The following is a 16542-nucleotide window of genomic DNA, read 5'->3' as shown; positions in this document are numbered from 1 at the left end:
AGCGTTGTTTAATCCCAGTACGACAGCAGACCGGGCGAAATACCCTCATAAAATCGCTCCTATACTTTTTGCTGACCATTAGGTACAGGTAAAAGGTCAAGGAATAATTACACTGCATGAGAACTGTGGTGAATCGACTGCCGACAAGTTGTGCTGAGGGGTGGAAGTAAAACATCTCAAAATTGTTCACTAGCAGTAAGCAGGTATAAACGATATTGGGAAACGCCGAGGACAAGTACAGTCCAAGGTCGACCAGCAAGATGATATTGCTATTGCTGCTTTGTGGGGACTTGCCGGTCTGCGTTGAGCGCATTTTACCGATCGCCGAATTTTCCTGGCGTTTGATCAGGACTATTAGAAGACTGTCGATCAGCAGCAGACCGAAGAAATTTCCCATAGTAGCAATGGTCTGGAATACAGCATCGCTTAAATTTAGCATACAAACTACAAAGTATGTTGCGATTACATGCCAGATCTAGGTAAACATTTTGATACTGCGAAGCGGCGGTACAGCATCAATCGGCGCACCGGTTGTGCTAGGGACACCGGCGAATCTAGAAATAACCAAGCTATAGCCTGAACAAAGAAACAACTTCGACTTTGCCTCAGCGTTTCTTGCGGTCTTCGCTTCTACGGTCTACAAATGTTATTCTAAAACACTTTTTATGCGGCAGATCGTTAGAGATGCGCAAAGAAAACGGTTGCTGGAATGAGCTGCATTCAAGTTGATTGAATACGAACTCTAAAACGCTTCATAACCTTGGCTTGCTCGACAATAACTGCTGTACATGGCTTTCAATAGCAAGGTGTTTATTACTAGTGATACGTACATATTTCGATCAGTTCCGTTTGCAAACCGATCAGTTTAACTGTCAGATCGGTGCAGCGATCACACACGTTTAAGTACAGATAATCGGTACTGAAATCAAAATTTAGAAAACTACGATAGATATTAAAGCACACTGCAGCATTACTGTACACGTGAACTAGGGTAGTACGTAATGGCATTTCTGCGAACTACGTATCTCAACGCAAAATAAACTACAACCAAAAAAGCCGACACGACCTACGTCTATAATGTCTATGGTGTCCGTCCACTGGCGTAACCAGGCATCCGGAATTCCATTATTGACGCTGCGAATATACGCATCAGCAAAGTATCCAGCATAAAGAACTCCCGGCAAAAAGAAAACACCGACTATTATACAACGGGCAGTAAGCGGTCGCAGCAGCCACCTAGACTCCAGCGGACGCAAAACGGCAGCCAGACGCTCTATAGAAAATGCGACCAGAACCCTACAAAAAAAGCACTATGCGTCAGTGAACAGCGTGGACCGTGTTTAGGGCTCACTGTTAACCTCTGTGACAAAGGAATCAGGCATCGCCATAATTGCCAAGCGCACGCGGCGAGAAATACCTGTTGCGCCCCGCCTATTATGAGTGAAATTCAGTTTCCGTTATTACCGAATTTGTGGCCCCGGGCTACAAATATTTCGAACGCTGTGGAGCAGGGGAGGAGCCCTATTTCGGGGAGGGGCACTTTTTCGGGGTGACATTATAATTCAAACATTTAATTTCGGTGGGCATTATTGAAACGTCGCGCAGCAGTTACCTGATAAATGCCTATATCACCGCTTTTTGATCGATTGTGTTACTATTCGTTCTCACCGTTCGCGTGTTTAAGCGGACAATGGTTAAGCAACTTACATTAGCACTGGCTACGTTATTACTACCGTTTTGGTGCGCTTGCCATTTATTAACGGCCCCTGGACTGAATTTCGAGTGCGCCGTTATTTTCTAACACGATGTCGGAGGGGCGCTTATTACAGGGGGTGCTATTGTTGCGGGGGGAGCCACAAATTCGATAATTATCGTTATATTACCCTAAGTGGCTGAATCCCTGACGTGTGATGGTGTAACAACACAATCTCATGGTAGATTGGGGGTATTTTATTCAACATAGGTGGGGTGCAATAGAGATCTCTCGCCTCGTACCAGTCACTGAAGCTCCCACTCCACTGCATTGCATAGTAGATATACGGATACGCCGCGTCGGACGCCTTGAAGTTGTATGAAATCTTCGTATACCAGCTAGCAAGTTTGCTGTATCTCAGCAAGCGTGCCCACCTAACGGTAAAATATATGTGATTTAGAAGTTCACAGTGATAAGGTGAATGTAATCAAGTTGTGCTATCAGTCGGGTTCAAGACTAATCCGATTCCACCAAGATCGCATTGCGAACGTTCTTACACAAAAACCAGATCGCCAATGGCCATGGCGGTCATGTAGCAATTGGTACTGGTCTTCTCTTCCGCGCTAATTAAAACAGTCAGATTCAGTGCATTTCCAATTGTGCATAATGTCAATAAGAACGGATAGCAAACAAGATAAAATAAGTCCGCGCTTTTTAGCGCATTAACGCTCCATACGCCGGTGCCGGGAACGTGTTTTTGCCATTCATAAGCGAAGGCCCTTGGGTCAGACATAAAATCATAGATGCTGTCGTTATTAATACTCCTATTTGTTTCCATTGCGCAGACGCAAGATACACCGTCAACTGGCGTCAAGAACGCTATTAACGGTCAGCGGCAAAAACACAATTCGATGCTCATCCAAGCTAAAAATGTTAACGGAATAAACCAGTTAATATTAATTGTATACTGATAATCAGTTTTCAATGGCAGCGGTTGATAACACTTGATCGAGCTCTAGCGATGCACAAAATATTTTCGGATGCGCGCGCAAAAGGATTTTTCGCAACGTGTACAAATGTAATCAGTATTCACCCATCGTACATTATAAGACACATATACCGTAGATGTGTACGGGGAAAGCGCAGAGAAAACGCTGAAACATCCAGTGTAATGAGTGTGCTCTGTAGTCTGTACTGTTTTATTTTTGGAGGTTTCAATTATTAATTTAATTCACTAACGCACACGGGAGGGGTCGATTAATGCTTCCTAATAAATGAAAAACTACTGAAGTAAACAGTAAACTCCATCACAATAAATCGGTTAACCATAAGATAATTAGCTCGGTGGCCGACGCTAAGGGTCAGAATGTTAAACACTGGGACCAAACTTAATCTCCAGCTGATAAAATGGCTTCGTCGTCGCGGAAAGGTGCCGTTTTGGGACCGAGAAAAGCTTTTAATCATTTGATTACTGCGTGACGGGTGTGGTGCATAAATAATTTCGAGATGTATTGTTTTTCATTATAGACAATATTGAAACTGCATACGCACTATTTAAAACTTCATGCTTTCTCTAAAGTCTTAGCAATCCCATCCCAGATTTTATAAACAATTCTGCGCTTTCAGTACTCTGTAGTGGGTACGGCACAAAAAGAGTTATCCCAATAAATTCCAGTTGAGTGGTCTGTCCAGCAGATTCCTGAAAGCAGGTGAAACTAACCTTGTGCGTAGCTATCTTGCACTTCCATGAGCGCCATTGCGGCCATAACGTGCCATTTGCTAAGCCCTGGGCGTGTGTTAGTGATGGTGAAATGGCGAACCTTTGGTTCATCACATCCGATCGCAAAACCAAATTTAAAATCTTGTGATTTGCAACAACAGTTAGTCTCCTGGCCATCATTCTCTACCCGCTATTTCCGCCATGTTGCTGCTGGTAGGTGCTGGCGTGTTGCATTGCGGGCGGTTATCTCTGCGCACGCAACGGAACACAGAAACGCCCCCTTCCACAACTCAAATGAAGTAATATTGACCTTTCTGGTCCGTGATTGGAATACTGTATTGTCGACTCAACTTGTCATCTTTTTTTACAGTGAGTCGTATCCGATTAGCATATAACTCACAGTATCATATTTGGACCTAAGATACGTTCCACCGCTAAACTTAACCTTAGTTTTGCTCAAAATTGTAACGTAATGCTATTTGAACTATGCAGCTTAAGCCAGCTTTACGTGGAAGTTGAGCGTTGAAGTTGAGATCATGTTCCGGATATATACATGGTTAATTCCGGTGCGGTGCATACGTACCAAATAGGTAACATATTCAAGCACAACATCAAATTGAAGGTTTGTAGTGTCTTTATTTCAAACCAGCTGCACTTGCTTTGACAGAGAAGGGTGAAATATCACATTAACAAGAGCTCATTTAACATTTTCGCTCCCGCTACTGTGCCAAAAATTAGCAACGGGGCCATCAGGCGAGCCGAGGGTATGTGAGGCGTAGCGCGCTCAGCGTTTGTCATTTCGGTAGAACGCACAGCGTGGCCAGTGCAGCTAGCGTGCCATTACAGTACATCCGAAAACGTTTTTAGAAATTCGTTTCACAACTGTTGAACGAAATTAAAATGTTACAAATTATAAATGTTGAAGTCAATGTTTGGTTCCTAACTTCCTATACTTATGAAATAAGCTGTTTACGCCTTACAATGTGTGCGGAAAGTTAGTACTTCTTCCAGTTGAACGTCTATCCTAGAGTAGTTAGACGCGAATCCGCACGAGTTTATCGCTGGTTATTCGGAATGATATTTTATGAATTAGAGTACACGTAAGTTTGCCAAAACACCGTGAAAAGTATTACAGTAATTTTAGAACTGCATGTTTTTTTAGAACAGCGTGATTTCATAGTGCATGCAAAGCCTGGCAAGGCTGGCGTACGTTCAGGATAAATTCAGAGTTCATGTTATGCAGCTTGAACCAGTTAATTGTATTTAAAAGGGAACAGAGTGGTTTTACTAGCATATGAATAATAAAATAAAAATTAAGAAGATAAGATAAAAAGAAGATAAGATAAAAAAAAAGAAAATAAGAAAGATAAAAAAAGAAGATTTTTATAAGATAAAAAAAAGATTTTTATAAGATAAAAAAATCAGAAATTTGAAGGGAAATATTGGAAATTTGAAGGCTGGCGATTTAAGACCAACAATGCTTTGTTGTTCCAAATTACGCGATGTGCCTCTTATCACTACAACGAATTTTTGTATATTGTATAATAACAGAAATTTTATTTAATAATATATTGTTATTTGTACCTGTAGTTCAACATGCGATATGGCACATGAAGCTTATTGTAAAGCATTCGCAGATAACCAGGATTCCAGTAGTAGTATAAGAATGCAACCGGATTAAGAACAACGGTAAAAGTGAATTTTCCTTTAAATATGCGAAATGGGACAATTAAATATTAAGTCTATAACCAAAGTCCATAGCCACAAGTCAGTGCAAATACCAGAATACAAAAACTTGACGTGAAATTTTATTAAAAAACCAGTAAATGATTATTATCGCCAATCTGAATAAAATTCCGCTCCACAAAAAGGAACTTGACTATAGTCTTATCTGTATAAAGTCCCGTCATACTGCGTAGTAGTACAGATAACAGTGAGCATGCGCACCTGTGCAGACACATATCAGCGAATAAACTGCCGCAAAGAACGCCTCACTGTGCTTCAGTAGTTTATTATTATTTTTTATAAAAAAGGCATGCGAAGAAGAAAATTTAATTTCGCACAATTGGTTTCTCTTCATAAACGTGAAAGGTTGAACTAATCACCGCATACAGTTCGAAATCTAAACTACGGTATCATTTTTCCCGTAGACGCGTATGGTATACGTGACCACGCGGTTCTACCGAAATGACACAAAGGAAGCCGAAATCACACCTCATTAGTGATGGCCCCGTTGCTAATTGAAGCTGCGTTACCCCGCTGCATCCCCAGTGGCAGTCGCTGCCGGACAAAATTAAAGGTTACAATGTGCAGATTAGTTCAAATATACCGTAGATTTATCTGCATCTGTTTGTTTAGGCCTTGCTGTGTACCTTTAACCGAGCCGACTTCGCAGCAGTTACCAGTATGCAAAACTTAAAAAGGAGTTGCAAGTACGACTGTGTTTGAAGTTTCCTTCATTTTTAAGTGCTCTGTCCAGTGTTGACGGGGAACCCTTATGGATGATTGGGGAAGTACAAGAAAGATGTTTTACAAACCAATTTATTTCTGCTTGTGTTTGATATAGGCTGTTAGATATATATATGCACGCCTCATATTCAAGTCAGTCATACCGAAACAAGTACGATAACACGAATCAAAGTTAACTGGCCAGTCAAAGTTAATTAGTTGATACTGGCCAGCGGCACAATTAACAGACACGTCAACAATTCGCATATGCGCTGGATCAGACCATCAACATTACAAGTAGAAACCTAGCTTTGGAATATGTACCTCCACGTAATACTGCGAAGTGCATGGTTACGGCAGGAGTTTCTCGACATGTTTTATGCCGGAAGTTTTTGGTGCCAGAGAATACGTCTTAATATGATTAACATCACTGCGTTCTCGTAAAGCCAATGTGCTTGCAGTTTTGAAAGCGGAAGAAGAACTAATTCACCCGACAGCTCAGCTGCTGGGTATGACGGTGGTGGCAATCCGCAGACGTGGATTGCCGGCTGAAGTACAGTATATAAATAGCACAGGTTCCACATAATGACAGTACATAATAATATTATTACGTACGAGTATAACGGTACAAATACGTTTTTACGCAAACACAATAGTATACGTAACTGCGGTATAGCAAGTGCGCCTATAATCCTATTTAACCACTGCGCAAACCCACAGATCTGCCGATCGCCGGATCAGGACAAAGCAGTGGTCGCAACTAGTCTTCCAGGTAGTCTTTCCATTTTAAAGCCGACAACACAAATTATTTTTTTTCGGAAATTCGTAATGGTACTTCATGATGCAGGAACGCTTGCTAACTTCAGCGGCTGGATAGCCATCTTCGTGAATCCCGGACGATCATGATGTACCTAAAGGTTGCACTGATCCAGGTACTTGTTCTCTTATTTTCCGGAATAGAGCACCTCGTGCATGCTCATCCCAATGAACATCCTGAACCGGATGCGTCCCTGTCCTTCGCGCAACATGCCTTTCGGCAGCTAGCGAAGCGATCCGTGCTGAGTTGTCTGGATAGTACAGCATCACGAATTCTTCAGAAGCGCGCCATCGTTCGCCGGCAAGCGCTGTTTGAATCGTTGCGCGCGGAACACCTGCTAAGTAAGTCTACAGCTTTTACACTATGAGTTACAAGTAGGGTAGTGTTTATACTCGAGCTCGTATTAGTTACTGTGTAAAGATACGTTTAAATACCGAATTCGGGTCTGTTAATACAGCAGCAAAGTACAAAATCACCAGTTCACAGCAGTCAATTTTGTACAAAATTCAAAATACTCCATCTATGCTTATTGTGAACGTGATTTGTTTTTGCTTCCTTATAAAGGTCGCAGTGTACGAGATACCGCCAAAGTGCTGGCCACCAATCATCGATTAAACGAGAACAGTAATCCCTTCGGCAGTAATGTCTCCTGTTCATTGACCCCCGAAGTGGAAGTGGGGCCGTACTGGGTCAGCGGTGAATTCATTCGGAAGGATATCCGGGAAACCCAGAAGGGAGTCACATTGTACCTCGACATACAAGTCATCGATACGAAGACGTGCAAACCGATGCCCAATGTGTTTGTTGATATATGGCATGCCAATGCCACCGGCGTCTATGGCGGGGTTGTGGCGAAAGACAACGGAAACAAGGCGGATCTCAAAAACATAGTGAGTACATATTCTATCGCTAAGATTGCTGTTCTATGATTGCAATTTAACCAAGCACCTAATTAAAATGAGCTGAAACAAATTTAGTTGAAACAAATTTTTTATAAGTCACGCTCGTTCGCAGCTCTTCGTGCGTATTTTTAGTTTTATGGAATGCTTTATGGTCTTTCTAGAACACAACATTCTTGCGTGGACTGCAGCCCACCAACCGCGACGGTTTTACCCAGTTCATCACCATCGTCCCAGGTCATTATCCCGGTCGCACTAACCACATCCACACCATCGTCCATCTCAACGGCACCGTTCTGCCTAATAACACGTACGCCGGTGGGAAGGTTCCGCACATCGGGAACATCCTCTTCGACCAGGCCCTTCTCACCTCGGTCCACGCCACAACCGCGTACAAGCAGAACAACGTCCCCATCACCCTTAACTCTCAGGATCTGACTTTCGCCGCTGAATCGGCCAGTGCCAGCGACCCCGTGATGAATTACGCTCTGCTGGGGAGTACCGTCGAGGACGGCTTACTGGGATGGGTGACAATGGGTTTGGATTCCACCGCCGACCAAGGGAGCTTGGCCAGTGCACGAAATATCTTGACGGCGAAAGGAAGTGTGGATAACCCGAATTTTACTGGAGGATTACCAGCATGGGCTAATGCTGTTACTAACCCACCTTCTTGTATGAATAAACCACCCCCCGCAATTCAACCATTTTAGGTGCAAGATTTTAAGAATTCTTACAGTTTTTTGTTATTTTGTTATAATGTGTAATCGATGACTGTGCAATATTAATGCGCCGACAATTTATTATATATACTTCGAATTGTTCGTCGATTACATGCGTGTGCATAGCAGTACGGGTCTTTTTAACCATTATGATTAATTTTACGAGATCGATTTGTACCACTGAGTTTGTGAAGGTCATCTCATCGATGCATTTAGAAACTTAAAATTTCTGTACATTTCAGTTAACCGTGCTCGCGGAATGTAAACATATAAAAAGTTTCGAACTGTACAAACTGTTTTACAAACACTTATGTAGATAAGGGACAGTACCGTGTGCCGTGTACCTCGAACTATCAATTAATCGGCAAGAGTGACTGATAACCTTGCCACACTTCTGTCAGAAAGTCTCTGCCATTTGACACAAGCGAGTACGATAACACTTAACCATAAACTGATAAGGTCATTCTTCCCTTAACAATAATTCCACTCACATCCGACGCAAAGTCCACAACCAACATTCTTTTACTGTCCTCCCAAAGATTTACGAGTTTACTCCGCTTTGACATTCATAGTTCATACCACCCTCGTAAAGTTATAACTGACATTTACAGCCAGTTTAAATAGCTTTACAATGCAGCGGAACGAGGAGACTCGTACTTCATCGTCCATCGACGAGAAAGTGTCAACCATCACCAGCGACACGAGTACCACCGCCGATGATCTGAACCTGCACAATGGCGCTCGCAACCCCAAATACGCCCCACCCGACCGCTACAATCTGGCCTTCATCATCATGGTCTTCCTGGGGATGGGCGGGATGTACCCGTGGAATTTCTTCATCACCGCCGCTGATTATTTCCATTTCGCCCTGCGGAACGTCACCCATCCGGAGGGGACGACACCGTATCAGCGGACGTTTGAGAACGCTCTGACCATCATTGCCACCAGCTGCGGTTTAGTGGGGATCGTGTGCAGCACATTGTTGACGAGGTACCTATCCGTGAAACTGCGCGCGTACGGCGGTTTCATTGTCATCATCATTATCTTCACCGTGACAACGGTATTGGCGCGGGTGGACACGGATTCATTCCAGGAGGGATTTTTTATTATCACCATGATTAATGTGTTCATTATCAATTTCGCCAGTAATATCGTCAACGGGGGACTGTTCGGATTGCAAGGTTGTATGCCGTCGAAATTCGCCACGGCGTTCATGGTCGGACAGACTTTCGCCGGGATCTTCGCGGCACTGTCGTCGGTGATTTCCGTGCTGACCAATCGCGACGAGACCGATCAAAATTCTTCTATAAAAAACCAAGCCGTAGGGTACTTCGCCTCGGCCATCGGCGCTACCACGTTATGCACAGTTTTATTCGCGGTTTTTCTGCGCTTGCCGATTGTCAACTTTTACTTTAATCGTAACGACGAAAAGGTCATAAATGCGTCCGATGAGAAACCGGTGGAAAAGCCGAAGACACCGCTAAAGATGATCATCACCCGCACCTGGCCGTATATCGGTACATTGATCCTTACCTTTGCTACGACTCTCTCGGTGTTTCCCGCCATTTCCGTGATGGTGAAATCGACCAACGCCGCCAGTGGATCGCTGCTGAACAACGCACTTTTTCTCCCGGTAGCCTGTTTTGTCGTCTACAATGTGGGTGATTTTTCAGGACGGTTCTCGCATGGATTACTGCAGTGGCCGAATCCTCAGCAAGGCATTTTGCTGTTTGTAATCGCCGTGGTGCGAACTGGTTTGATTCCTATGTTCTTGTTTTGTAATGCGGCGCCCCGTGACCATACTGACGCGGTATTCGGGGATGCGGTGTTTATCACCTTGATCGCGGTGCTAGCCTTTACGAACGGGTATTTTGGCAATGCCGGGATCATGTACGGACCGAAAGTGGTGCCGCCTGAATGGGCAGAGATTACGGGAGCGATTATGGGACTGTGTATTAATGTCGGTCTGGTCTTGGGTGCAGCGTTTTCGTTTGCCTTGTTGTTCTGTCTTTAAGCATAACTAACAATCAATGTCGAAATAACAAAATTTAGCAATTAAGCACAGGAAATTTCATTAAACATGACAGCCGTTGTGCAGGGAACATATGCATCAGACAAACACTCACTATAAGTACACAATTTATCGCCAACCCAGACAAAAGCGACATCAGCTTCGTATCAAAACGATATGTTATGCAGGTTTTTTTCAACATTTGTAATTCGTGCGTTATCATCGGTATCGGTTGTAAACTTGTAAATACGTTAAGGAGTAATGTGACGCTGTATATAGATGTTTGTAAATGGCAGGTATTAAGAATGTGATGCTCATAACGAGTCATATGTAAGCAAATGAGAGATATCAACTTTAAACGCATTTTTATTCCAAACTTGTACAAGCAAATGCTATTTACACTTATGTAGACCTCAAATAACCACTTGCTAGAACAAAAAAAAACAACTCTTCCAGCTCTTTCGAACAACCAGCAGTTCGCAGAACAGAAGCAGCATTTCCCCGTTGAATTTCTACACTAATACGCTGCACAAAAATTCGGTGGCGCGCGCTTCTCCAGTTTGATCTTTAATACGGCCGCCAACTTCACTGATGAACTGGCGGGTACTGGCGTCGCAACTTCCCGTAGTCTCGAAGGCCAGGGTTTGGAGGAAATAACGATCAGTCAGTCCTTCGTAATTGCGCCTTTTTCGTTCTTTCACATCTTCTGCTGCCGATCCCGCGACTTCTGATGAGCCGGCGATGTAGGAATGAGCAAAAGTGTCGCACACTGTCACATCCCAAAAGGGAGGCCGTTCTTTCAGGGGAAAAGAGATAAGCCGTCCGGCCGCTTCCCATCTGACCTGCTCAGTCCGGGTGGCTCCAAAATAGCAGGAACTTTCGCTGATCCCAGGCTGCGTTAAATAAGGCTGTTCAAGCTTGCATGGCGTCTGAATCTCCCTTGGCATTTTGGACATGACAAACCGTGCAAGCCTTGGGCATCGACCATTTCACCGCAGCGGCATTTGTGTTGCTTGCAAACCGAAGCACCCATTCGTAAAGCAACAGCGACTCGTAGCACAGCATCGTCTAAAGGTGTACCAAGGCAACCGGCAACCGGCAAAGCCAACAACCAGGCACTGGCACTCTTAGTGGAGGCGGCCCACAAACGTGCAGAAGCGATAACGTCAGCACCATCCCTTAAGGCTTCCAGTTTCCTGGCGGTCAATATGTCCGACCACAGGCGTTGATTGCTTCCATCTTCTGTCGATGGAGCAGATTTACCGGTTAATTCTTCCCAGCGTAACTCGACATGCGGTCGCGCGGTCATCAGAGCAGTCTTCGGGCACCATACTATTAACCAGCTCATCAGTGGCATAAAGTGAAGATACCGTAATTATCGAATTATAAGCTCCCCCGAAATAGAAGATCCCCCCGTAATTAGAGCCCACCCTTAAGGTCATTTGAAAGTTATAAGCTCCCCCCGAAATAAAAGCCCATGGGCTTAATTAAATGCTGTATAGCCCATATTAGGCAATGCCAAAAAATTGAAGCCCCCTCCGAAATACAAGCCCATGCCCGTAATTGGAGCCCACCCCGTGATGCGTTTGAAATACTTGTAATTCCCTGGGGCTCTAATTCGATAATTACGGTAGATATGCTGGCGCTGCAATTTCTTCTGCTTTCGGTAAACCAAGACCTCCTTATTTAACCGGCAGAGAATCTTGCACGTACATGGTGTCGTCCATCTTGACAATGGTGATTTCTTCGGCCTTGGACTTAATCACATCGTCAAATTCTTTAAGCTTCTCTGGATATTTGTAACATGGCGCTGCTCGGAGAACATACATGAGCCGCGGCAGGGACGTGCTATTCCTGAGTAAAAACAGCGACTGATGCGCCGGCAGAACGCCCAAAGATTCCGTCAGTTTCTTTACTTGATTGATTTTGTTATCCACTTGTGCAGGTACGTACTTCGGTAGGAGCTGACAACGAATCATACGGTATTACAGTATTATTCACGGGGTCCAACGAATCATACGGTATTACAGTATTATTCACGGGGTCCAACCAATCATACGGTATTACAGTATTATTCACGGGGTCCAACCAATCATACGGTATTACAGTATTATTCACGGGGTCCAAACTGCCATTTTACCTGGAAGACGTCATATTATCTATATTTTGCGCTCAAATTTCTGACTCGTATGTAAATTATCTTCCTTTGACATTGCAGCTTTATCACCTATAACTTGTACGACAGTTACAATGCACATGCAGAATTCTTGCGAATGCATTTATCTGTTATCTGTTTAACCGTCCACATATTGTAGGTATCGCAATCGCTTGGTTAACAATTTTGATTTATAAGCCGTATACAATATCTACATGCTGTACGCGCAGTCTTCCAGCATTTGCTCGTACTTCTGAAATTTTTGTATTTCGATGGTTGGTGTGTGGTTATTTCATCCCGTTGTGAAATAGAAGTGATCGTTTATCAGAAAAATCGAACACACCATTTACGCGCCCGTGAAGCGTTATTTCGTCGCAAAAAAGTCTTCATTCGCTTTTCCATTTCTTTCATTTTCATCCGCCATATGGCTGCCGATAATGACGACTTTTCCCGGGTTCTGGCCCAATGGGCGGTGGCCCAGAACGCTCAAAACGGTACATTGGCCTTCGACCAAAGCGAGTTTTCCCGACAACCGGATGCATCTCTCGCGCACCAATTGACGAAAGAAGATTTACAGGAAGTGGAACAGGCCTTGTACGAGTCTTTAACGGTTGGAATGTACGGCAGCATTATTAACGGAGGCGGTGAGGTGCAGTGTATTGCCGCCCAGTTCAAACATCTCAACATGCGTAACAGTCACCTTGAACCGGGAGCGATCGAAGCCGCGCTGACAACCATCATTGATAACCTGGACACCATCCCGGCGAGCCGAATTAGACAGCTTCCGGTGGATATATCGTACAGTGATGGAGGCTCCATGGCGGTTAACCGCGGTGTACGGACATTCCGTATTGCCGGCAAAGAGCAGCGCCAGGCAAAAAAGCGCAGCGACGCGGAAGAAAGTGGCAGAACAAGCGGATGTTGCAATGTACTGTGATCGTATATGTACCGGTAATGATATTCGCCGGTTATGATATTATCAATATCCGATTATGATATCAATTATATTTTTTTCTTGTCTTTACTGTATACGAAAAGTTTAAATGGAAGCAGCATGCCAAAAATCGAGCAATAATTATAGTAAGGGGAATATAGAAGTATGCCAGTTCGCGATGTTGTGTTAATGGATTTCCGTCTGTGTACGGTACTTTAGTTTTTTTCTCGTATCAAAAACAATTGTCCGGCTATTGAGCCCATTATTATTTATTGGGTTATTCGGTATTAATTTAGTCTGCGCGCGTCGTTGCGCACAAACCAAACTGATACCGAATAACGAAATAAAATTAATAATAATAACATATAACCATATGTTATACTGACAATACTATTTCATTTTAGATGGTTCATATTATTACGTGACGGTACAAAATTGGCGGCTTAAAATTCTATCCGATAATAAATACGACTTGGGTTTTTTATACAAAGTATAGCGATGCTTAATTTGTAATTGCTGATTGCAAAAGGATTGCAATTATTGACACGTTGGAAATAATTCACCTTGAGTATACTTTGGTTTAATGGCAGCAACGGTTGCTCCACGTAAAAATTGTCATAATGTCATGAAAGTTTCTATTACAGTACAAAAGGAAAGTTTCTATTACACATTCACGAAAGATAAAATACACCGAACACAGTTGTACTTGAATATACTGGCGCAGCCGGAAACGGCTTACATCCTTATAATCGATCATAACTGATCGAACTTTTTGTCGGATTTTTTTATAAAAACCGCATAAAACATCCGAAAACGCATATGAGTCGAGTTGATCTATTCCGCATCGTCACAAACCCCATCCTCATTATCATCCTGACAATAATTATTGGGATCGTAGTCTTGGGGATACACCTCCTGCGGGACGGGATTGGAATACCAGGCATAGGGGTCACTGCCGTACACGTATCCGGGATACACCACCGGGTAGCCATAGCCGATATAGCGCGGACGATGACGGTAGAAGTTCCCGTAGCGACCCGGTCGGCTGATCATGTGGCCCACACGACGCGGGAAGTTACGTCCCACATGGTTGACCACGCGGCGTGCCGGTCCGCGTCCGCCGTGGCGTATCTCGCGACTCTCTGCTGTATCCAGATAAACCATAACGAGAACACCGGCCACCAACAGGCAAAGCTGAAATACATACAATTTGAAGTCTTTTATTGGTTCACAGTAATAAAAGCATCATTTACACATAATATTAAATTCGTAAAAGTGCAATATTTGTGGAAGTATATGAAACTGCAGCTGCCAAATTGTAAAAATGTATAGTCTATAGTTAGTCTAATACTGATCATGCAAAATTAATTCAACTGTACATCCTAACTCACTTACAGCGGGTAAAAGCTGGCTCATTATTTCAATGGGTACAAATACTAAAATTTAAAGTTAGGACCAGCGCAAATGAAACGCAATGTAACAAGGGATGTAAACAACAATTCAAATTCTGTACAATATCTAAGCCTAAAGCCAGGCGGTACTCTGTATATATGCTGTTTTTATACTGATAATTCTTAGCAGATTGCCGGTTGGCAGTTTATACCGTCCGAGATTATTTCACAACGGACATTTTCCTGTTTATCCGCATGTATTCTCATGTGAAACCCCTCGTTAAAAAAATGCGAATTCTGGTTTTTCCGATCAGAATTGCATTGACTACATTAATCGTGCTTTAACCGCAAAGCTAGCGTGCTTATTAACAATACCGGTTGTGTATTGTCTGCGGTATCCTGTGTACCAAATGCTATTACAAACGTGTTAATTAAAGCGGAAGTAAAAACTAACGAGTCATTGCTGAATTGTGGTAGGCTGGTAGCCTAAAAAAACGGACATGACGTTGCGGAAACTCCAGACTTAATTTATAAAAACCTAACCATAAGTACATGTTGTTTGTAGCGTGGCAAATACCTGCATGCTAAAACAACTTACTTATACATGCAAGATGTGGTGATAATGAGTACCAATTGTTTTCTATCGATACTAGTGTCGTCTTCCAAGCACCTGTACAGTGTATGACACGTGTTTCCGCTCGTGAACATTTTTTAGATGGACACATGTCATTTTTATGAACATTATTTTAGTTATAACGGAGATTCTACGCCAACATTTCCGATTAAACATGCATAAAAATCGCATAACTATGTCCGGCATCGAATGACAATCAGTTTTGGCTGTTGTCACGTATAGAGATTGTGTACTCAGACATGACTATATACAGGTGATCGGATGGTGTACAGCTGCAAAAGCGCATTCCTCGTACATTTTGCCAGCCCATTATGTTTTACGCTAACGGCATTCGTAAAACCTTTGTAGCGGCATATTTTGGTAGGTGTGCAAAATTATTTAGGAATATTATTTTCTGAAAATACAATTCTTGATTTACAATTCGGCAAAAGCGTCTGGCTTAACAAATCTATATCAGCGCTTGTGTTATACATGTTAAAAAACACGAAAAATGGATAGGCACAATTTAAGGTGCCGTTCGGAAGTTTTGGGCGGTTGCAATCTAAAATCTACCATTCCAGCAAATGGCAGAGCAGTGGAGGCCGACGCCCAAGGCGCGTGCAGACTGCAGAGTTCGGCATGACATCGTTAACAGTTACGCCCAGTAGAAAACACATGTTCGCTGCTTAACCAGTGGCGACTAGTTGTTGCGTATGGAAAACAATTTTAATAACAATTGCTGGTAATTTATGTGTTGTATGTTGTAATTTTGTATGTTGTCAAACAGTAAATATTTACTAGGAAATTCCCATTCCGAGCCGATATAGAGCATTGTTCTAATAGTTTATACCGATATCTACAGATATTTATGCAGTACGAGTATGGATCTGTTCTTTAACCATTAAATACCACAATGATAATAATTATTATGACTGCGTAGCGCGTGTCGCAATACAGTATAAGTATAAAAAGAATAGATGTCGGTGGTCTTTCGTTCAAGCTTCAGTTTTTTTGAATTACAGTAGGTGAACGGAAAAGATTATAACTTTGGACTATTAATTTTTCATACACGCGTCAAACTGCAAAAATGGCCCATAGCCTTACCGTCGTTATTTTTTTAATTGTGCTTATTTTTGTGTTTG

General features: G+C 43.0%; 3 protein-coding genes across 3 annotated transcripts; 2 read left to right on the top strand and 1 right to left on the bottom strand.

Moving 5' to 3' along the window:
* The first annotated feature begins 6492 nt into the window (after positions 1-6492).
* On the top strand, positions 6493-8496 carry LOC129596797 (uncharacterized). The gene is made up of 4 exons (XM_055494163.1): positions 6493-6633; positions 6709-7019; positions 7243-7568; positions 7742-8496. The coding sequence occupies exons 2-4, from the start codon at positions 6764-6766 to the stop codon at positions 8285-8287; spliced, it is 1128 nt and encodes a 375-aa protein (XP_055350138.1). The 5' UTR covers positions 6493-6633; positions 6709-6763; the 3' UTR covers positions 8288-8496.
* A 306-nt stretch (positions 8497-8802) lies between these two features.
* On the top strand, positions 8803-10389 carry LOC129596800 (equilibrative nucleoside transporter 3-like). Its single transcript, XM_055494167.1, has one exon. It carries the CDS (start codon positions 8928-8930, stop codon positions 10308-10310), a length of 1383 nt encoding a protein of 460 aa, XP_055350142.1. The 5' UTR covers positions 8803-8927; the 3' UTR covers positions 10311-10389.
* A 3571-nt stretch (positions 10390-13960) lies between these two features.
* On the bottom strand, positions 13961-14964 carry LOC129596841 (uncharacterized). Its single transcript, XM_055494219.1, has 2 exons — positions 14792-14964; positions 13961-14590 (listed from the first exon to the last, which is right to left on the bottom strand). The coding sequence occupies exons 1-2, from the start codon at positions 14810-14812 to the stop codon at positions 14231-14233; spliced, it is 381 nt and encodes a 126-aa protein (XP_055350194.1). The 5' UTR covers positions 14813-14964; the 3' UTR covers positions 13961-14230.
* Positions 14965-16542: the final 1578 nt, after the last annotated feature.

Source organism: Paramacrobiotus metropolitanus, unplaced genomic scaffold (assembly GCF_019649055.1).
Source record: "Paramacrobiotus metropolitanus isolate TYO unplaced genomic scaffold, Prichtersi_v1.0 Parri_scaffold0000096, whole genome shotgun sequence".
Classification (NCBI taxonomy): domain Eukaryota; kingdom Metazoa; phylum Tardigrada; class Eutardigrada; order Parachela; family Macrobiotidae; genus Paramacrobiotus; species Paramacrobiotus metropolitanus.
This window is presented reverse-complemented; position numbering and strand designations above follow the sequence as displayed.